General features: G+C 39.6%; 1 protein-coding gene across 4 annotated transcripts in view; it reads right to left on the minus strand.

The window, feature by feature from the left end:
* Positions 1–24,228, minus strand: part of CENPJ (centromere protein J) — a 63,586-nt gene that overhangs the window by 19,250 nt on the left and 20,108 nt on the right. For all 4 annotated transcript variants that reach the window (XM_047722829.1, XM_047722832.1, XM_047722831.1 and 1 more), the window contains 5 exons: positions 22,567–24,196; positions 19,805–19,937; positions 15,625–15,790; positions 8,500–8,742; positions 4,464–4,548 (listed from right to left, as the gene is read on the minus strand). In XM_047722829.1, coding sequence (XP_047578785.1) covers positions 4,464–4,548; positions 8,500–8,742; positions 15,625–15,790; positions 19,805–19,937; positions 22,567–24,196 — 2,257 coding nt within the window. The remainder of the gene's footprint in view (positions 1–4,463; positions 4,549–8,499; positions 8,743–15,624; positions 15,791–19,804; positions 19,938–22,566; positions 24,197–24,228) is intronic.

Genomic DNA, 24,228 nt, shown 5'->3' on the forward strand with positions numbered 1-24,228 from the left:
TAACAGCTATTCTCCTGAAACTGTTCCAAAAAATAGAAATGGAAGGAAAACTGCCAAACTCATTTTATGAGGCCAGCATCACCTTGGCCCCAAAACCAGACAAGGATCCCATCAAAAAAGAGAATTACAGACGAATATCCTTGACGAACACAGTTGAGAAAATTCTCACCAAAATACTAGCCAATAGGATCCAACAGTACATTAAAAGGATGATTCACCACGACCAAGTGGGATTTTTTCCAGGGCTGCAAGGTTGGTTCAACATCCGCAAATCAATCAATGTGATACAACACGTTAATAAAGAAAGAACAAGAACCATATGATACTCTCAGTAGTTGCTGAAAAAGCATTTGACAAAGTACACCATCCTTCCTAATCAAAACTCTCAAAGTGTAGGGACAGAGGGCACATACCTCAATATTATCAAAGCCATCTATGAAAAACCCACCGCAAATATCATTCTCAATGGAGAAAAAACTGAAAGCTTTGCCGCTAAGGTCAGGAACACGGCAGGGATGTCCATTATCACCACCGCTATTTAACATAGTACTAGAAGTCCTGGCCTCAGCAATCAGACAACAAAAAGAAATTAAAGGCATCCAAATCGGCAAAGAAGAAGTCAAACTATCACTCTTTGCAGATGATATGATACTATATGTGGAAAACCCAAAAGACTCCACTCCAAATCTGCTAGAACTTGTACAGCAATTCAGTAAAGTGTCAGGATATAAAATCAATGCACAGAAATCAGTTGCATTTCTATACACCAACAACAAGACAGAAGAAAGAAATTAAGGAGTCAATCCCATTTACAATTGCACCCAAAACTATAAGATACCTAGGAATAAACCTAACCAAAGAGGCTAAGAATCTGTACTCAGAAAGCTAAAAGTACTCATGAAAGAGACTGAGGAAGACACAAAGAAATGGAAAATGTTCCATGCTCCTGGATTGGAAGAACAAATTTTGTGAAAATGTCTATGCTACCTAAAGCAATCTACACATTTAAGGCAATCCCCATCACAATCCCACCCATTTTTTTTTTTTTGAAGAAATGGAACAGATAATCCTAAAATTTATATGGAACCAGAAAAGACCTCGAATAGCCAGAGGAATGTTGAAAAAGAAAGCCAAAGTTGGTGGCATCACAATCCTGGACTTCAAGCTCTATGACAAAGCTATCATCATTCAGACAGTATGGTACTGGCACAAAAACAGACACATAGATCAATGGAACAGAACAGAGAGCCCAGAAATAGACCCTCAACTCTATGGTCAACTCATCTTCGACAAAGCAGGAAAGAATGTCCAATGGAAAAAAGACAGCCTCTTCAACAAATGGTGTTGGGAAATTGGACAGCCACATGCAGAAAAATGAAACTGGAACCTTTCCTTATACCACACACGAAATAGACTCAAATGGATGAAGGACCTCAATGTGAGAAAGAAATCCATCAAAATCCTTGAGGACAACACAGGCAGCAACCTCTTCGACCTCAGCCGCAGCGACTACTTCCTAGGAACATCACCAAAGGCAAGGGAAGCAAGGGCAAAAATGAACTATCGGGACTTCATACAAGATCAAAAGCTTTTGCACAGCAAAGGAAACCGTTAACAAAACCAAAAGACAACTGACAGAATGGGAGAAGATATTTGCAAGTGACATATCACATAAAGGGCGAGTGTCCAAAATCTATAAAGAACTTAGCAAACTCAACACCCAAAGAACAAATAATCCAATCAAGAAATGGGCAGAGGACATGAACAGACATTTCTGCAAAGAAGACATCCAGATGGCCAACAGACACATGAAAAAGTGCTCCATATCACTCGGCATCAGGGAAATACAAATCAAAACCACCATGAGATATCACCTCACACCAGTCAGAATGGCTAAAATTAACAAGTCAGGAAATGACAGATGCTGGCGAGGATGCGGAGAAAGGGGAACCCTCCTACACTGTTGGTGGGAATGCAGGCTGGTGCAACCACTCTGTAAGACAGCATGGAGGTTCCTCAAAAAGTTGAAAATAGAACTACCCTATGACTCAGCAATTGCACTACTGGGTATTTACCCTAAAGATACAAACGCAGTGATCCAAAGGGGCACGTGCACCCAAATGTTTATAGCAGCAATGTCCACAATAGCCAAACTATGGAAAGAACCTAGATGTCCATCAACAGATGAATGGATAAAGAAGATGTGATATATATACACAATGGAATACTATGCAGCCGTCAAAAGAAATGAAATCTTGCCATTCGCGACGATGTGGATGGAACTAGAGGGTATCATGCTTAGTGAAATAAGTCAATCGGAGAAAGACAACTATCATATGATCTCCCTGATATGAGGAAATGGAGATGCAATGTGGGGGGCTTGGGGGGTAGGAAAAGAATAAATGAAACAAGATGGGATCGGGAGGGAGACAAACCATAAGTGACTCTTAATCTCACAAAACAAACTGAGCGTTGCTGGGGGGGGGAGGGAGAGGGTGGTGGGGTTATGGACATTGGTGGGGGGCTATGTGCTATGGTGAGTGCTGTGAAGTGTGTAAACCTGGCTATTTACATACCTGTACCCCTGGGGATAAAATACATTATATGTTTATAAAAAAATAAAATTTTTTTAAAAAGATTAAAAAATGAAAAAAAAGAATGTTAGTAGCATCACTGTTTAATATCCCAAATCTTAAAAAATTATACTATCAATAGTCAATCGTAATGAATTCATAAACACTCAAACTACCTTGCGGTTTTTGAAAATTAGTGAACTAGAGTTGCAGATCAACATGACTCTCAAAAACAATGTACAGTAAAAAAAAAAAAGGCAATGGAATACATACAGTATAACTATTCAGAAAGTTCAAAAACAAAACTTTTTTTAGGGTTGCACCTATGAGAGTAGTCAAGGGGGGAACAGCCCTGGGGTGTTACTACTCTATTTCTTTATATAGCTGGTAGTTATCTAAGTATGTCCTTTATAATTATCAAACTGCATATGTTATATCCAATTTTCTAAATTTAATTCATGAAAATAATTTTTAAAAATTCCAGGTAGATTAAAGATGTTCATAAGAGAAAATAGTACATTTGTAACCTAAGGCTTGAGAAAGATTTCTTACAGTCATGAAAAAAGATTGATAAATTCAATAATAAAAGGGAAAACAGAGGCATCTGGGTGGCTCAGTCGGTTAAGCCTCTGACTCTTGGTTTCTGCTCAGGTCATCAACTCAAGGTCTTGAGATGGAGCCTCACATCGGGTTCCCTGCTCAGCAGGGAGTCTGCTTCCCCTCTCCCTCTCCTTTTGCCCCTCTTGGGATCCTTGTGGACTCTCCCTAAAACAAATAAATCTTAAAAAAAAAAAAAAAAAAGTTAAATATGGGGAAAAATGCACATAAAAAACACAAACAGAAAAGCTAAACCCAGAACTGGGAGAAAATATTGGCAGTGCTTCTAAATGAGAAAGGATTAGCACGAAGAATAACTTCAATAAGGAGAAACCTCCCCCTCCCCGCTAAAAAGTTTTAAGATTATTTTATTTATTTATTTGAGAGAGAAAGAGCATGATAGAGAGCATGGGCGGGGAGAAGGTCAGAGGAATAAGCAGATTTCCCATGGAGCTGGGAGCCGGATGCGGGACTCCATCCCAGGACTCCGGGATCATGACCTGAGCAGAAGGCAGTCAGTTAATCAACTGAAACACCCAGGCACCCCCCACTAAAAAGTTTTAAACAGGCAAAAGAAATAAACAGTCAATTCACAAAAGAGGAAACCCAAATGCCCACTAAATATACAAAAAGATGTTCACATGACCTTACCAGTAATCAGGAAAACGCATATTAAAGTTACACTAACCCACCATTTCACACCCATCTGACTGGACACAATTTCAGTCTGACCAGGTCAAGAGTAAGCACAAAGAGGATATTCTGCTGATGGTAGGAAAGAAAAAAAATGGCAAAACCACCTTGCAGTACAAAGAGAAAGCCTCCTACAGCACTACAAGCCTGGTATGACCCAGCATCCTCACTCTTGATATGTGTCTTAGAGAAACTCACAGGATAGCTATGTTCTGCAGCCCTATTCATTCTATTGACAAACTAGGGGAAAAAACATGAAGTCCATCAACAGGAAAACTCAACTGTAACAAATACACATGGAATCTGTATAGCTATTAAAATCAGTAAACTAGAGTTTATATGTATTAATGTGAGTATCAAAATATTGAGAGAAACAAATTATAGAGGGATACATAGAAACAATACTATATTGATTTATGGATACAATGTAGTAAAAGAATGAAAAAAAAAAACAAAGGAATATTGTCAGGGTGGAAATAAGTAGGGGAATACACAGGAGCTACAATGATATTTACAAAGTTTTACTTCTTAAATTGGGTGTAAATTCTCTATTCTTTAAATTCCTGAAGTATTTTATAAAAAGATCATGCAACTTCTTACCTTGTGTTGGCAAATGATTTTTCTTACATTTTTCTACCTGGCTTCCTGAAGAAATTTGACTCTTTTGTAACCGAAATGATGAATTCTATAGTATGAGATAATTTTGAATATAAAATTAGTGTTAGTCTACACATTAGTACAATGAATGAAAGTAAAACTCAGCTTGCAATGAAAATGGGTTAAGTTTGTTCATTTATGTTTTCATTTTATTTTTCACTACAGGTCAGAGGGAACAAACTATTATTTAGGAATGAACTACACACACACCCCACCTTCAGATATACAGTGGATCCGGAAAAACACTGGGGGGTGGGGGGACTAAGGGAAATGACCACCCCACACACCTGAAAATCCATGTGTAACTTTTGACTCCCCCAAAATGTGACTACCAACAGCCTACTGTCGTCTGGAAGCCATCCCGATGACATAAGCAGCATATTAACACATATCCTGTATGGCATATGTATTGCACACTGTATTATTACAATAAAGTCCACTAGAGCAAAAAAAAAGTTGTTAAAATCTTAAGGAAGGGAAAATATATTTACAGTGTTATACTCTATTTATTGAAAAAAATCTGCATAGAAGTGGACCTGCACAGTTCAAACACATGTGGTTCAAAGGTCAACTGTGTACTTATTCTTCAAGTGAGGGGATAACAGACAACATAAAATAAGAGTCTTCTGTGATTGTTATCAGATTAGCCAAAGAAGAGCGCAGGAACTCAGTATCAGCAAAACCCCTTTATCTCAACCTCTCCTGTGAGCACGTCCCTTACCATCTTGCTCTCACTTTGAGCCCTAGCTGCCTACTGAGATGATGACTCCCCACAGCCCCCTTCCAGGGACAGAAGTTTCTCACCCTCCGAACTCACACCCCTAGGTTTGGGGTACGGTAGAGGTCTTCCTTGCTCCCTGTCACCACTTCCAACAAATCTCTCTCCTCCCTAACCACCCCTGCCCCAGCTCTGCTTCTCATGTCCATGATTCAGCCACACGTACCCATTGCCAGGAAATAACTCCACTGCCCTAGCTTCTGTTTCCTGACCTACTCCATCCTACTTCAGTCATGCAGTCATTATCAATATCTGTAATTATCAATAACTGCAAAGATCTCAATTTCTAAGCCCTCAAAGCCAGAAAGTGCAGTATTCTACAAAATAATTAGCCTAATTAGACATTCAAATTAGACATTCAAAAAGCCAATGTCATTTAATAAAATGCTAAAGTATTTAGCGGTAAAATGCCAAGATTTCTGCAATTAGCTTCAAATGGTCCAGCAAAACACACATACACAAGTGGTAAAATGTCAACAGTGGTCATATCTAGGTGACTATTCAGGTCACCTGATCATCATCATACTATACTTTCAAATTTCTCTGTTTAGGGAAGCTGTTTTAATAAAATGGGAAGAGGCAAGAATTCCACTCTCTTCTGACTGCCATATCCTATTCTTCTAGCTTATTCATCTAACACCCTAACTCCACCAATCTACAAGGTCCTATAATTCACTGATCCATACAGATTTGCTATGTCCACAGCTTACATGGTTCACTGCAATCATTCTGGCTGCACATACTGTCGACTTCCCTGCCCCTCACTCACTCTGTGTTATTCACTGGATGACCACACCTCTTATAAAATATAATTCTCCACCACCCTACAACCAAAAAGCTCAACAAAAAAATGATACAAACATTCTCACTTGAAATATATGATCTCTAACCTACACTGGTCCCCAAAGCAGCCCAGGAATCAGGCTACACTTCCTCAGTCCCTTTGCTTTCCACCCCCTTAGACGACAACGTCACACTTTCTCCCATCTACTTAAACCTCCTACACTTTTCTATCCTCACTCTCAGCTGATGCCCAAGCTTCCTACTTCACTGACAATGCGAAGGCATTAGGAGGGAACTTCCCACCAGCAGGCACCACACATCAAGCCCAGAGTCCACACCTTCAACATTCTGCCACAGGGCACGTGCTGTCCAGCCAAGTCCAGCCCCTCCCTTCATTCCCTAAATCCCCTCTCCTCTCATTTATGAACATTGCTTCAACAATTCTCCCACGTTCTCCTGCATCAGTATTTTCCTCTTTACTGAATCAATCCTACCAATACATAAACACTTAATTTTTCCATTAAAAAAAAAAAAAAACTTTCCTTAGAGCCAACACCCCATCTCTTTACATTTACTGCAAAACCTCTCCACAAGGTTCTTAAACTGTTTGAAACTTCTCATTGTCTTTTATCCAATCAGGCTTTTATCTTCTATACATCCCTACCTGGTAAATCTAATGACTAATTTTCAGCCCTTGTCTAATTTAGCAGCAGCTTTTGAAACCGCTGGCCAGTCTCTTCTCCTAGAAGTCCGTTCTTTTCTTGGCTCTCAGGACAGACACCACTCTGGCCTCCTTTACTCTATCCTCTCTGGTTAACCATTCTCCTCATCCCCCATCTTCTCACACTCTGGCTCAGTGTGTGGATCTCTTCACTACCCACACTTTCAGCACTGGTGATCTGTGCCAGCCTAAAACTTTTACCATACATCCTGATGAACCCCAAACTTCTAGCTCCAACCTAACCTTCTCCACAGGCATTTCAAACTTACCCTGTCTAAACCGGAGATCCTAATATCCATGCCCCCAAGAAAAACATGTTCTCTTCTTGTCTTACGATAAATGGAAATTCTAGTATGCCAAAACACTATACTGCACTTGGAAACTGTACTCTTGACTCCTTCCTTGCTGTCATACCCCATGTCCAGCTCATTAATAAATCCTGTCCATTTCTCAGCCATCCACTGCTTCTCCCCTAGTCTTAAACCACTGTTCTCTCTGGTGTGAATTACTCCAACAGTCTCCTAACCAGTGTTCCCAATTGTGTTTATGCCCCTCCTCTCCCTGTTCAGTCTACAGTAGACAGCAGACAAGGTACACTTACTAAAACACAAGATTAAGTCAACTCCAATCACAGCCCTTCTGGGCTGGGCCAGGGGGGCCTTCTCAGAGGAAACACCCAAAGGCTTATAGGAACTGATTAAGGCCTAATGAACCTGGCACCCAACTCCCTCTGTCCCATCTCTGATCGCATCCCCTACCATTCTCCCCATTACTCCGCTGTAGCTCCACCAGCCTCAGCCATACTCATGCTCAGGCCCACGAGGCAGACAGCCTCTGGGCCTCAGGCTCCTCTATGGGCTCTACTCTCACCGAGGCACCCCTTTATTATATTTATATTTAAAACATAATAATTATATATATTTAAATTAATATATTCAATATATTTAATACTATGGGCCATTACTCAAATGTCACTTTCTCAGTAAGGCTTTCCTTGGCCATCCTGTCTAAAACAGCAACACCCCCCACCCCAACAGTTATCATCCCCTTTTCCTGCTTTTTTCTCCTTGGTTCTTGTCACTATATAACACACCATATATTTTATTATCTATCTTCTTTATAGACCTCCCACCACTAGAGTAAAAATTCCAAGAGGGCAAGGAAGTTCACCTATTTTGTTAGCTGCTTTATTCCCAGTGCCCAAAATCAGTGTCTGGCACATGATAATTGTGACTATAGATGAATGAAAGACTAATTATCTGATTTGAAAGGTTCATATGCATGTGACTCACTGCAAGAAAAACTTCACTTGGCCTGTTTTAACTAAGATTATCTGCCTGTTGTGTTATAATTCTTTTAAAAGAATTCTAAAAATGAATTTGAAAACTCTGCAAAGCAATGCCCAAAAGAATTGTTCAACTGTGGTAAAATATACATAACGTTCACCGTCTTAACTACCGTTAAGTGTACAGGTCAGCAGCACAAGGCACATACACACTACTGTGTACCCTCACATCCACCCAGCTCCAGTACTCTTTTCCTCTTGCAAAACTGAAACTCTGTTCCCATTAAACAGCAACTCCCCATTCCCACTCCCCACCCCCAGCCCTGGCAAACACCCTCTAGGTTTCAGGTCTATAAATTGGAGCACTCAGGTATTTAACATCCTGACTTGACAAAACCAGCTTCAAACGTACCATGGACCCATCTCTTTTCGTGGCAGCCACACAGGGACCCATCCTGATGCTGCTCTCAGTAGCTTCTGCTTTCTTCCAGGCATCAAGTCGGAACCTTTCCATCACTTTTATTTCTTCCCTGAGGTCTGTGTTCTCTCTGACCAACATTTCTATCTGGCTTCTAAGACGGCCTTGTGTACTTGACCATTTTGCTTCCTTTCTTTTCAAATCTTCCTGTAAATCTGCTACCTGCTGTTTCAAAACCTCTCAAAAAAAAAAAAAAAAAAAGAAAACCACTAGGATTAAAACAATGCAATAGAAGAAAAGAGACACACCAACAAAATAGAAGTGCTGCCCTAGCATAAAGAGTAGAAAAGGGAAAGCTTGGTCAATCACATTTCAAAAATAATAAGTTTTTCATGAAAGGGACTGGGGTTCAGGTTAGAGCCTCACCTTATACCATCAACAAAACTGATTCCAGAAGGAGGCAGGCACCACTTAGGAATCACTGCAATAACACTGCCATGAGGTAATAAAGGTCTATACTAAGCTATTAATTGAAGAAGAGAGATAAAGAGGGGATTATCTGGTAAGAAAAAATTAAGAGGAATTTATGACTAATTAAAGGAAGAGATGAATAAGATTCAAAGTCAAAACTATCAGTCCTTGGGGCGCCTGGGTGGCTCAGTGGGTTAAAACCTCTGCTTTCAGCTCAGGTCATGATCCCAGGGTCCTGGGATCGAGCCCCACATCCGGCTCTCTGCTCAGCAGGGAGCCTGCTTCCTCCTCTCTCTCTCTGCCTGCCTCTCTGCCTACTGGTGATCTCTGTCAAATAAATAAATAAAATCTTAAAAAAAAAAAAAAAAAACTATCAGTCCTGAAAACAGATTCTACTTAGAATTCATGAGAAGAAATTGGTTTTAAGAAAATGATCTGTTTCGGGGAACCTGGGTGGCTCAGTGGGTTGAGCCTCTGCCTTTGGCTCAGGTCATGATTTCAGGGTCCTGGGATAGAGCTCTGCATCAGGATCTCCGCTTGGCAGAGAGTCTGCTTTCCCCATTCCCTCTGCCCGCCTCTCTGCCTATTTGTGATCTCTCTCTCTCTCTCTCTGTCAAATAAATAAATAAATCTTTTAAAAAAAAGAAAGAAAGAAAGAAAATGATCTGTTTCAGACGCACTAAATGACCCATGTGAAGAAAGAAATTCCTGGAAATGTCTAGAAGCAATGTCCAATTACACAAAAATTGAGATTAATGTCAGAACTAAGGAAAAATTAATAACCTACATGGCTCATGTGGGTGCAAAATATAGGGAGTGCCTGGGAGCAGAGGCAAGGGGCATGGGCAAAAGCAAGACATCATTGCTCACCAACTGAGAACTGACCTGATGTGAGCCTAAAGGCAGTGAGAAGCCCTAAGCAGCTCATTAATACATATGTAAAACTTGACATCCATCCATTCTCATGTAAGCCCCATGACTGCCAAAAAGCAACCAGGTGACAGGAAGAGACTAGGGCTCGAAGGACCTCCCTTGGGGGGTGGTCACGTCACAGGGAGCATGAACTCTGGGTGTGGGTGAGAGATCAGGGCTCAAATCCCAGTTCTGTGTCTTAAAAGCTCTTGAAACAAGGTATTAACCTCCCTGAACACCAGCCTCCCTATTTTTAAAATTGTGGAGTATAACCAATAAATGAGCAATTTCTAACTGGTAAACATTATCATCATGTGGGCAAAGAGACTTATTTATACCAAAATGGTAACACAGAAGTCTAAACAGGTTAAGAATTCAAAAGCAAATAAGCCAAACAGAGAAAGACAAATACTGTATGGTATCACATGTGAAATCATAGAGAAAAAAAGAAAAAAGACAATTTCATAGAAACAACAGAATGGTGGTTGCCATGCGCTGGGGGAAAGAGATGAAGGTCAAAGGATAGAAACCCTCAGTTATAAGATGAATAAGTTCTGAGGAGCAGCATATGACATGGTGACTACAGTAATAATACAGTAGTGTACACTGACAGCAAATGTTGCTGAGAGCAATTCTTAAGCATTCTCAGCACACACACCCACACAGAGTTAACTATGTCAGGTGATGGGCATGTTACCATCTTGATCTTGCTATGTATATATATAAAATCATCACACTGTACATTTTAAGTATATACTCTTATGTTTTTCAATTATTCCTCAATAAGGTTAAAAAATAATTCAACAGCAATTAATATTTATAAAACACCTACTATCAGGTACTGTTCTGGGTCCCTGGAATATGAAGAACAAAAAGATTGCAGGGAGAGTTGTGTGGAAGGTGCCAGGCCCTAGGGAAGAAAAGGCAAGGTAGGCAAAAGAAAGCAATGTTGTGGGGAAGGGAGGCTACAGTTGTGAGGACGGGAGGCTGCAGTACACACTACAGCAGATCTCACTGAACAGAGACCTGACGGAGGCTCAGAATGAGCCATGTGGCTCTTCTGGGAAAAAGCACTGCTAAAAGCACCAGCAGTAATACACCAGAGAGGAGAGTGCCTGGGCACAGTCGCAGAACAGCAAGCAGGCTAGTGAGCTGGGGCAGAATGAATGACACAGAGGAGATGGCATGAAAAAGGTGAAAGAACACCAGATCATACAGGAACTTGAGGCTGTAAGGACTGTGGCTCTAACTATAAGAAAAAAGTGGAGCCATTAAAGGACCATGGGCAGAGAGGGAGGAGACCTGGCGTCTTTCAGAAGAATTACTGGCTGCTACATGGTAAATAGCCCATGGAAAAGACAGGGCAGGAGCAGAGCTGTGGCCAGCCAGTCCTTGAACTCAGAGATGGCAGCTCAAGTCTGGGTACGTTTCTGACAGACGAGCATGCAGCGTGAGAGAAAGAGAAGTGAACAATCCTAGGTTTCTGGCCCGAGCATGTGGGAAGTCAGAGATACTGCCACCTCAGATGGAGAAGGCTGGAAAAGGGAAGTTCAGAAGTTCATTTGGAGACACATGGAGACACATGCTGACCAGATCAGCACATCCAGCGGGTCCAGGCCAGGATTTAAATATGTAAGTCTTTAGCATGTAAATCCCAACTGAAGGCATGAAACTAGAGAAGATCATCAAAGAAGGACAGACCCTCCTCCTGGCTGGGTGGCCTCCACCATTAAGTTAAAGAGGAGGAAAAAGACAAAGAGGACAAGGCAAGGCATCAACCAGGTAAGGGGAAAACCCAGAGCATCAGGTATCCATCCTGTGAGTCAAACGGAGTCAAACGAATAAAAGCGACGATGAGGAGTTGTGTGCTGCTGACAGCCAAGTCACATGAGGACCACAAGCTCCCCCATCAGGGAGAGACTGGGAACCGCAACAGGGGCAGTTTCAAAGAAGTGGTGCAAAGGGAAACATGTTGTAGACCAAACAGGAGTTGAGATGAAAGACAGTGAAACAGACAACACTTTCAAGGAGTTTTGCTACAAAGAAACATGGTTGTGACTGAAGGAGTATGGGGGCAAGAGAGATTTTAAGAAGTAACAGCAAGTGGGTACACTGATGGCAAGATTCAGTAGAGTAGAAATGGATGGTGTTAGAGAAACAAGAAATGCTGGAGCAGGGCTATAGGTGGTGAAGGGGTGAGACCTGGTACATAAGCAGGGCTTCCCCATAAGCATGGACCTTCTCCCCATTAAATTTTTCATCCAGCTAAACCAAGTGTTATGGGTACAAAGATGTAGGAGGTAGGAAATGCCAGGCCTATAGTTTTGCCAACAAAATATGATGGCTTGAGAAAAAGGGAATAAAGAATACACTTATAGAAATGACTAGAGTAACTGTCTCTGGGGTTTAAGGACATAGGAAGGTGAGGAAAACCAATGAATTGGAAGGTCCTAAAGGGGTCAAAAGAATAGAATCATAGAGGGAGTGACAAATATTAATATACTTGGTCAAAAGGACTAGAAAATAGGATTTAAAGTAACAGCTAGAAGGAATATGTGTGAAGAAGAGAAAGAGAAGGGGTCAGGATAAAAAAGATATGCAGAAGATAAAGTCAAAAGAAACTATTACTGATGGAATTTGAAGGTGGAAAAAGTCTAGTCCTCTTTTTATCACGGGTGTGAATGGGTAAAAAGTCAGAAGAAAAGGCAGATTTAGTAGGAATAAGGTAAGTTAAATTTGAAACATCCAAACAGAGCTAACCAGCTCACTACATAGCACCTCATAGATCCTGGACCCTCAATTACCTTCTGAATGAAGAAACAGATACACATGTTGGTAACTCAGCAGAGATCTGACTGAACATCAATGTGTAAATGGTCAATGAAAACTCACTGCATAAAAATTGGAATAATGTTACATGATTAAGATAAAAGAATCAGTGTGAACTCATTACTTCAGAAAGTCATCACCCTTCCCCAGCTGTGCACTGTGACAGGCACCAACAGCAAAGATACCACTGCCATTGACCACCAATCCTCATATGACTCCCTAGTAGTAAGACGATAGGGCTCCCTAGACAGTGGCTGATTCCAGATCTGGGGTAGGTTGAAGAAAAACAAAAGCAAAAACCAGGTTATCTGAAATAACCAGTTGTTAGAGAAAGCAGGGATAATTTCAACCATCTAAGGGCAAAGGCAAAGCTGAAGGACAAGGAAGCTGATGTACATACAGGGCTCCCACTGGCCAAATTGGGGCCACTTGATTATCAAAAAGGAAATTTTTGTAATAAATTAGAGTAACTTGAGTCTGTAAAAGGCCATAAATCAATAATGATGAATATAAATTCCAGGAAGACAGAAATGTCTTCTTCATCAACAATTCCCCAATGCTCATCATAAAGGGTTCTCAAATCAATCTGCTGAAAGAATGAACACCCAAAAGAAAAGAGTTAATATTTTCAAAAACTATAATATAAAAGAAGGTTGAATATACCATCTCTATTCTTTTAATGATTTAGTAAGTAGAAGAGTAGCAATAAATATAGGTTTGTTTTTATTACATATATATTTCTTAAAGTCATACTTGCATAGTGTAAGAAAAAGAGGAAGTGTAACAAAAACAGAAAGAAATAATGAATACCCATGGCCACACACAATAATCAAGTTTGAAAAGGGTCTAATGCTTAAGTCAACACTATCAAAGTACAAAGAGCGTTCAGGAATGATTTCCAAAACTATGAAATAGATTGTTAATGTCTAACATACTAGATTCAATAAACTGAGCATTAAACAAAAACGTAACAGCATATGTTTCTTCCCACAAAAATAAATAAATAGGGGCGCCTGGGTGGCTCAGTGGGTTAAGCCGCTGCCTTCGGCTCAGGTCATGATCTCAGGGTCCTGGGATCGAGTCCCACATCGGGCTCTCTGCTCAGCAGGAAGCCTGCTTCCCTCTCTCTCTCTCTCTGCCTGCCTCTCCGTCTACTTGTGATCTCTCTCTGTCAAATAAATAAAATCTTTAAAATAAATAAATAAATAAATAAATAAATAAATAAATAGATTTAAAGACCCTAGTTGACATGGCATATTATAACTTAAGTTTGGGTTTGCAGATGAGCTTTCTCAAGGAAGGCATACCACATGAGACGGGAGAAAGCAGAGACTGAAACTCAAAAATTCTAGTATTTACTTTTATTTATTTATTTTTTTTAAGTAGGCTCCACACCCAGTATGGAGCCCAATGCGGGGCTTTGAACTCACAACCCTGAGATCAAGACATGAGCTGAAATCAACAGCTGGACGCTTAAACAACTAAGCCATCCAGGCGCCCCAAAAATACTAGTATCTAAAATATGGAAGAGTTTGTACTTTATACCACGAGCAATGGAGAGACTTTTAAAATGTTTTCTTTGGTAAACTGAAGTTTTACTTGTTTGTTTTTTAAGATTTTACTTATTTATTTGAGAGAGAGAGAATAAGCAAGAGCAAGCAGAACAAGAGGAAGGGGCAGAGGCAGAAGGAGAAACAGACTCCCTGCTGAGCAGGGAGCCTGACGAGGGCTCAATCCCAGGACTCCAGGATCATGACCTGAGCCGAAGGCAGATGCTTAACTGACTGAACCACCCAGGCACCACTGAACTATTACTTGTAATGAAATTCAGTATGTCCGTGTTTTCTTTGTACTTAGTCCTTTGTGTCCTCTTAGAAATCTTTGCATATGTCAATGTCACAAATATATTCACCTATTTTTTTCTAGAAAGTTGAGTTTTAGCTAGAAATTAGTTATTTTTATTTATTTTAAAGATTTATTTACTTTTATTTTAGAGAGAGAGTGAAAGAGAGCATGGGGGGAGGGACAGGGAAATGAAGAGAGAAACTAGAATGTACTCCATGCAAAGTATGGAGCCTGATGTGGAGCTCAATCTCAGGACCTGAGCCAAAACCAAGTCAGGATGCTTAACTGACTGAGCCACCGAGGTGCCCCTGCAGTAGTTATTTTTAACTACTACATTCCTCTGATTATGTCCATTCTAACTTTGAAATGAAGAGGACTGATTACTTGGCCTATCAGTTGATAAGTTTTAAAATTAAACACCCAGTTAGTGTAGGGGCCTTAAATTCGTATAAATGACTGGAAGTAACAGTATTTGGTGTAAGGGGTGCCAATCAGATCAACACAACATGATGCTGGTGAATTTCTAACTCTTGGTTTCTTAATTCATCCATGGAATTACTGTAGTCTTTTTTTTTTTTTTTTGGAAGCCTCTACTAAGAACTGATACATCTTGTTCTTAAAAGTCAGACTACAAAAAATGTTCCTCATGCCGTCTCAGACCGATAACTTACTGAGTCAATGGATGATTAATAAATTGATAGCCAGGGGCCCCTGGGTGGCTCAGCTAGTTAAGCATCTGACTCTGGATTTCAGATCAGATCACGTTCTCAGGGTCCTGAAATCAAGCCCCACGTTGGGCTCCACACTCAGCAGGGAGTCTGCTTAAGGAATTGCTTCCTATCCCTCTGCCCCTCTCCTGCTCTCAAATAAATAAATAAATCTTTTTTAAAAAATGTTTAAAAAAACTGACACCCCATTTCTCTTTGACACATCACTCTGATATTCCTACAAACTCTGATATTCCAGGGCCCGAGGGGAGAGCAAGGGACAGCCCTCCTACTGTGTGCCCCACAACACTGGGACAAACATATCACATAAGTCTAACAAAAAGAACTGGCATACCTGTATTTCTTCACGTTCTTTTTTATCTGGAAAAGTTCTTGCAACTGTAGTATACTTTTCAAAAACTTTGCGTTCCTTTTGTAGCTTCCTCATTTCCTCCTTTTTAAACTCTTCTATTCGAACCAATTCTTTTGCTTTCTGTTGTTCAAAGTCAGTAATTTCTTTCCTAAAATGACCAAACCACGTTATCATTTAAAGGGACCATTTTTTTTTTTTAAAGATTTTCATTTATTTGACAGACAGATCACAAGCAGGCAGAGAGGCAGGCAGAGAGAGAGGAGAAGGCAGGCTCCCGCTGAGCAGAGCGCCCGACGTGAGGCTCGATCCCAGGACCCTGGGACCATGACCTGAGCCAAAGGCAGAGGCCTTAACCACTGAGCCACCCAGGCGCCCTAAAGGGACCATCTTAATGGAGTAATCCACATGTCAAATGAAATGGAACATCAGTGACAGCCTGGAATGGAGGAGCTGCTGGTCTTCATGAATCCATCTTCAATCCACAGTACTGAAATAACTGTCAGTTAACTCCATAAAGCATTCCTCCAACAAATATTCATTGAGCACCTACTTTTCATTCTAATGGAAGAGGCAGATAATAACAAGATAAATAAAATACATGGCATATTAGAAGGAGAAAAATAATGCAAAGAATAAGGGTAGGAAGTATCAAGGAGATTGAAATTATGGATGAGGTCATCTTGCTGAGATAATATTTTACATAAAACCTGAAGGAACTGAGAAAACAGTCATAAGGATATCTGGACAAAACAGTTCAGAAAGAGGGAACATCACATGCAAAAGCCCTGAGGTAGGAATATGCCTGATGTGGTCAAAGATTACAGGAGGCGAGGGTGGATAAAACAAAGTTGAATCAGAAAAGTAGGAAAAAGTATCAAAAAATAAAACAGAGAGCCAAATGAATTAGGGTCTAATAGACCAGTGTGAGGACTTGGTGTCTTAGCTTAGGAGAATATTGATCAGAGGAACTATCATAACCCAGGTGTGTTTTGATGTTCTGTTAAGAGCATAGGGAGAGGGACATATCAAGATGGTAGAAGAGGAGGTCCCAGCTCACATCTCTTTACACAAAAAACAAGCTGACAGCCATACACAGATAAAAGTACTTTTGTGGGAGCTCTACCATCCAGATAGGAGGTTGAGAAACCCCAAGCCCATCTGCCAAACCCATCTGTGTCCCTGGTAACAGGCCCACAGACCTCAGTCATGACTATAAAAGGTGAAACAGTCCTGTAACGTGGCTCTAGCCTGGCTGTATCGTGGTACTGGAGGCAGTCCTGCTCACCCAGGGGCCCAGCAGGAGGATGCTCAAAAACCTGGCAGGAGCCACACCCATTCTCATCCTTGGTAACAGACCCACGATCTGCACACTAACAGCAGACCTGGAAGCAGCCCCATGATTAGCCTCAGCACTGCTGGACTGTAGTCTTACAAGCAATCCTGTCCAGCTGGGGATCTAGTAGGAACTACATCCACCATGCCCCTGTTAAGAGACCCACCAATATGCCTGGGTGGCTCAGTTGGTTAAGCGACTCAGGTCATGATCCTGGAATCCCAGGATTGAGTTCCACGCGGAGCTCCCTACTCAGTAGGGAGTCTGCTTCTCCTTCTGACCCTCCCCTGTCTCGTGCTCTCTCTCTCATTCTCTCAAATAAATAAATAAAATCTTGAAGGAAAAAAAGAGAGAAAGAGAGACCCGCCAATTATGGACTCCAGTATGGACCCAGCAAGAGCCACACTACAATCCCATTCAACTGTGATCCTAGAATCTGGCCACCAGTCCAGGGATCCAGTTGGGATAGGTCTTTATCTGCCAAAACTGGTCTGTAAAGAAAGAGTTTTCTGCCCTTTCAAATGCAAAAATGTCAACACAAGGTTACATTAGAATCAGGCAAATGTGACACCACCAAAGGAAACTAATAAAGTTTCAGCAATCAATCCCAAAGAAATGCAGATCTAAGAATTGCCTGACAAAGAATTCAAAATAACTATTTTAAAGCAGCTCAGCAAACTACAAGAGAACACAGATAAACAACTCAACAAAATCAGCAAATAATACACGAAAGAAAACAAGATGTTCAACAAAGAGATAGAAATAATTTAAAAAAAACACAGTTATTAAAAACTAAATAAATAAATAAAACTTTAAAAAGAGGGGGCACCTGGCTGGCTCAGTCAGGGGAGCATGTGACTCTTGATCTCAGGTTTCATGAGTGTGAGCCCCATGTGGGGTGTAGAGATTACTTAAAAATAAATAAATAAAACTTAAAAACCAGAAATTCTGGAGCTGAAGAATACAATCAATAAAGTGAAAAAAATACAATAGAGAGCTTCAACAACAGACTTAGTCAAGCAGAAGAAAGAATCTGACTCAAAGACGCGTAATTTGAGGTCAGTTAGAGGAAAAAAAAGAAAAAGAATGAACAAGAATGAAGAAAGCCCATGAGATCCAATACATTAGTTGTGGAAGTCTCAGAAGGAAAAAACACAAAATCAACAAACCCCTACTAGACCTAAGAAAGAGAGAAAACTCAAATAAAATCATAAAGAGGACACTTTACTATAGATGCCCCCAGAAATAAAAATATCATATTGTGAGCAATATTATCCCCCAAACTGGATAATCTAGAAGAAACAGATAAATTCCTAGAAATATACAACCTACCAAAACTGAATTGAGAAGAACCAGAAAGCCTGAACAGAACAATAATGAGGAAATTGAATCAGTAATCAAAAACCTCCCAGGAAAGAATAGTTCAGGACCAGATAGCTTCACAAGTAAATTCCAGCAAATATTCAAAAAATAATTAATACCCATCCTGCCTAAACTCTTCCAAAAAAGAGAAGAAATACTTTCAAACGCATTTCATGAGGGCAGTCACTTGGACACCAAAGCCAGACAATGACACCACAAGAAAACTATGGGACAATCCCTGATGCAAACATATATAAAAATCCTCAATAAATACTAGCAAACCAAATCCAACAGCACTTTAAAAGGATTTACACCATGACCTAGTGGGATTCATCCCTGGAAGTGAAGGCTGGCTCAACATATCAAATCAGTTAATGTGATGTAAACTGGTGTAACCACTCAGTATGGTGGTTCCTCAAAAAATTAAGTATAGAAACGCCATATGACCCAGCAATTCCACCCCTGGGTATCTACCCCAAAGAACTAAGAACCTGAACAGGTATTTACACACCAACGTTAACAGCATTATTCACAATAACCAAAAGGTAGAAACAACCCAAATGTCCAACGATAAGCCAAGAAATACCAAGGACTGACAGAGTAAATTCCTGTGGTTTTAAGCCACTTAGTTTGTGTGTACAGTTGATCCTTGAACGACATGGGTTTGAACTACATGGATCCACTTACATACAAATTTTTACAGTACAGTACTCTAAGTATATTTTCTATTCCTTACAAGTTTATTAACATTTTCTTTACCTTACTTTATTAAAAGTATATGTATATAACACATGTAACAAACCATGTGTTAATCAACTGTACACTATCGGTAAGACTTCCAGGCAGCAGTATATTATTAGTAGCAAACTTTTTAGGGAGTCAAAAATTATATGTGGCTTTTTGGCTGTACAGGGGGATGGAGCCCCTAACCTCCACATTGTTCAGGATCAACTATACGTTGTTACAGTAGCCCTAGAAAATTTATGCAATGACCAAGGTAGCACTTGAATTAACAGCTTCAAAATGCTTTTCAAGGGGCGCCTGGGTGGCTCAGGGGGTAAAGCCTCTGCCTTCGGTTCAGGTCATGATCTCAGGGTCCTGGGATCGAGCCCTGCATCAGGGCTGAGTCTCTGCTCAGCAGGGAGCCTGCTTCCCCCTTTCTCTCTGCCTGCCTCTCTGCCTACTTGTGATCTCTCTCTCTATCAAATAAATAAATATTTTTTTAAATGCTTTTCCAAATTCAATTTGTAATCTCCTCAACTAAGAGAATTCCCCTTTTAACACATTTCCGACTACAATGGGTCATTTTAATTAAAAAATTTTTATGCGGTTAAGATTTCAAAGAAAAATATTTCACTTCTTTTTATTTTGTTGGATTGATAAAAATTATTTCAAAAACTTTACATATCATCTTGAAGATAAAACTGAATCATTATATTTTTTCCCAACTTATAGATGCAAACTTACCTAAGTTTTTCCAAGGCACTTTCTCGTTCAATGCGAAGTTTAGCTAAAGATGTGTTCTCAGCTTTAAATTTTTCTATTTCTGTTTCCAATTCACTAACTTTCTCTCTCAAAACTTGAGATCGAGCATTGTCACCTATAACATAGGCCATATATATTGAACTTCACAAAAGGCCTTCAGCAGCAAGAACAATAGTTAGCTTTTAACACTAAGAGGCAAAAATACTGTAAACATTGGTACTATTAAAATGTATAAGAAACAATGCTTCTAATAACAACAACAAAAATTATATTGGCCTAACTTTCCAGATGAAACCAATCTAAATTTAAGAAAAACATTATTCAACCTCAAGAAGAGTATCAATCGGACAATGAATTAATATTACATATAAAAAGAAATTCAAATAATGTTTTTAACATCTAATACATATATTTTTTGTTAACAGTCAATATTGAAAGACATTTGTAGGGTAACAGATGGTAACTAGACTTATCATGGGATCATTTTATAATGTATAAAAATACTAAATCACTATGATGTACACCTGAAACTAACAGGATATTGTACATCAATTATACTTCAATTTTAAATATGTACATTTAGGACTCTTTATAGAGCCAGTTAAACGACTGACTCTCGGTTTTGGATCAGGTCATGACCTCGGGTTCATGAGAGCTCACGTGTTGGACTCCATGCTCTTTGGGGAGTTCCCTTCTCTCCCTCTCCCCTCTCCAGGCCCCACCCCCTGCTCACATGCTCTCTCTCTCAAATAAATAAATACGGACACCTGGGTGGCTCAGTTGGTTGAGTGTCTAACTCTTGGTTTCTGCTAATGTCATGATCTTGGGGTCCTAGGATCAAGCCCTACATCAGGCTTCCCCACTCAGTGAGGAGTCTGTTCAAGGAGTCTCTCTCTTCCTTTGCCCCTCCCCCCCATTTATACATGCTTGCACGTGCTCTCTCTCTAAAATAAATAAATATTTAAAAATAAATAAATCTTTTAAAAATGAATATATGCACATATATAAATAGCTTAAGAACATTAATAAGTAATTCACGAGACATCTAAAGCATTAATCAACACCAAAATCAAAGTTTACTTCCACTAGGCACGGAAATATAAATTAAGAATTTTTCCATACCAAATTTGCTATTTAAAAGAGTCAAATAGTCAATGCTTCTGTCCTTCTATTACCCCTTTGAAAAACTGATTTTTGCACAAAAATACACATTACAGTGTTATTTCTAATAGTGAAAAATAATTTAAGTATTCAACAATAAGGAATAAGGAAATTATTGAATAAAATAATGTTGCATTCATACAGTGTTCTGCAACCATTTTTAAAATACATGAAAAAGGGCACCTGGGTGGCTCAATTGTAAGCATCTGCCTCTGGCTTAGATTATGATCCCAGGGTCCTGGGATTAAGCCCCGCATGGGGCTCCCTGCTTAACAGGGAGTGCTCAACTGGTGTGCTCTCTCTCTCTCAAATAAATAAATAAATCTTTTTAAAAAATACACAGAGTTTTAAAGATATAGCCAATATGTATTATACACTTGGTCAAAAAAGATAAGGTAACTTTTAACAAATAACTGTACCATATTAAAAATACATAGGAAAAATGACCGGAAGGAAATACCCCAAAATGACACCACACCTACCTTTGGATAGTTTAGTTATAAACATTTTTCATTCTATATTTTTTAAAGCTTCCAAACTTTCTGCAAAAAGTACTACTTTTAAAATCAGAGTATTTTTTAAATAGTTTAAGTTATAATTTGTATTTTAAAGCACCTATGCTTTGCTAGTCATTCAGATTTTATAATATGATACAATAGAAAGGAATTTTTCAATATTTCACTATTTCAATAATTTTAAAAGCCCATCACATTAACAGAGTACTACAAAGCCATTAAATGGAATAAGCAGATGTATAAGTGGAAAAGAACAATCTTCAAAATTTATTATAAATCAGGTGAAGGCATCTGGGTGGCTCAGTTGATTAAGCATCTGCCTTCGGCTCAAATCGTGATCTGATGGTCCTAGGATTGAGCATGGGCAGAGGGCTCTGTCCTCAGTGGGGAATCTGCTTCTCCCTCTCCCTCTGTCCCTTCCCCTCCTTTCCCCCCTCTACACGCTCATGTGCACTCTCTCTCCTAAAATCTTTTTTTTAAAAAAAGGTGAAAAATTGTATATAAAAAAACATGTCATTTGTGTAGAAAGGTTATATACCCACTCACCCATATGCTTTCATACACACAGAATCTTTTTAGAATACACAAAGAAAATGGGAATGTAGGTTCCTCTAGGAACCTACAAAACCAGGAAAGGGAACTAGGAGGGCAGGTCCAGAGAAGAAAGGAAACTTCAATTTTACTGTATTTCTTCTTGGTTCTATTTAGCAAGGTAGTGCATAATCATTTTTAAAAGAGCACAAAGGTTCATCTTATAGCGACATAAACCATAAACTGGGTACTCTCTGGTTACAAAAGTGTTATCTCACTTTATAACAAATTAATTTTAAAGCCTTGAGAATAAGGCATAGGCTTAAACTTGAAAAATCTGAAATCACAACCCATCCGAGTCTTATACTAGTGGTTATTATTTAGGCCCACCAAATAAATAAAATTTTAACAAATCTCCTAATTAGACTTATACTGAGCAACTAGAAAGGAAAGGATTTTAAGCATTCCAATAGCAGACTAATAAGGTAAATGTGAAATTTATAACATTCTGATACCTATTTTATCATGCTGACTTACCAAGTGGTTGGTCTTGACTTGGGTTTAACTTGGGTTCATTTCCCAAGTGTGAATATGATTTTGGTTTTGGTTTCAAAGCAGGGAAGAACTTCATCATGAGATCGGATGTAGGAGGAGGGCTTATGCTCCTACTGGGTTTGCTCAAGTCTTTTCCCTTCTTGACCAGTGCAACTTTCCTCTTTATTGTTTTGTCTGACACACATATTTCACTCTTAGGGTAGGCTGTCTGAGGAGTCCCATAAATGGCCTCATTCCCCAGAAAAGCATCATGCTTAAATGAATTCTCTTCAAGGTCAGTCCAAGTTCTTTCATCATCAAAGTCAATTTTACTCACACTTATGGATGAGGGTCTTCTTGAGGACTCAGAAACTTTGTTTTTCAAGCTTTCTATAGTGACAGACTCATCACTACTGTAATCTTTATCAGACAGATCTAAATCAACATCTCTCCTTTTATCTTCTTCTTGAATCCCAGTGTCCCTAAAAGGGTCCTTACCATCACAGACTTGTGGACTGTCTTCTCTGCTACTGAAACCCCTCTCTTTATCCTCAGTTGATGGTTTTATAGTAACATCAAGTTGCTCCTCAGAGTCAGTGCTACTGTCACTGTCTGTGACACCTTCATCATCACTTACATTCCACTGAGTCTGATTTTCAGAAGTGTTCATTTGGAGTGCTTTCCTACTGATTTTACATGACTGTTCCCTACACCCTTCAGGTGAGGAGACTGAATCAGGTTGGTTGGGTGTGACCTCACACTCACCCTCATGTTCAGGTTCAGTACAGCCTGAAGCCTCATTGTGGTTACATTGAGTAACAGGATCCAGTGTCACCATCTGCAGCTGCACAGCTTTGACAGGGGTGGAAGACAGCCGGTGGCCTTTGCAGATCTGCTGGTCTCTCTCTAAGATCTTCAGTACAAATGAGGAATTACTGGAAAATGATATTTCATCAGCAGCTTGTTCCAAAAACAAAAATTCATCTAACTCCAAATTTTCCTTTTCCTTTTCTCGTTCCCAATTCTCTAACTTTTTCTGAAGAGAAATGTCAAGAGAAGATTCTGACTTTTTCAAGGTCTCATGTTTTGGGCTATTCAAAGACATGTAGCTGACCAGTCCTGCCGAAAAAGGAAGTTTGTCTTTACCCTGTGTCTTATTCCAGACTTTGCAACCAGTATCACAAAGTTTTGCACACTCAGGTACATTTTCTCTATTATTAGACTCAACTTTTTTTTCTAATTTAATCTGATCTCTAAATTGCCCATCATATTTCTTCCCTCCTGGTATTTTCAATCCTGTTGGAGGAAGACTTTTCCTGTTACTTCTCTTAAGCACTTTGGGCTTCTGACTGAGTGTGACGAAATCACTCTTGGCTCTACCTTTATTGTTCTTTTTAACAGGCGGGTTCTCTGTACACAGTTCTTTATTTATAAGAGCAGTTTTCCGCTGGAATTGTTGTCCATCCATTTTAAACACAGGTTGGTCCTCTGGAGTGCTCTGATTAGTCACTAGTTTATTTTCTCTCCCTTTCTGAGACTTAGATTTAGCATTAGTAAATCTAGCTAAACCTTCTCCTCGTTTCAAGAATGGTTGTTTTGGTTTTGCTTTGATTAGGAACGATCCTTCAGCTTCCTTAAATAGAGAACAATATTTGAATTAATTCT

This window comes from Lutra lutra, chromosome 3 (genome assembly GCF_902655055.1).
Source record: "Lutra lutra chromosome 3, mLutLut1.2, whole genome shotgun sequence".
Lineage (NCBI taxonomy): Eukaryota > Metazoa > Chordata > Mammalia > Carnivora > Mustelidae > Lutra > Lutra lutra.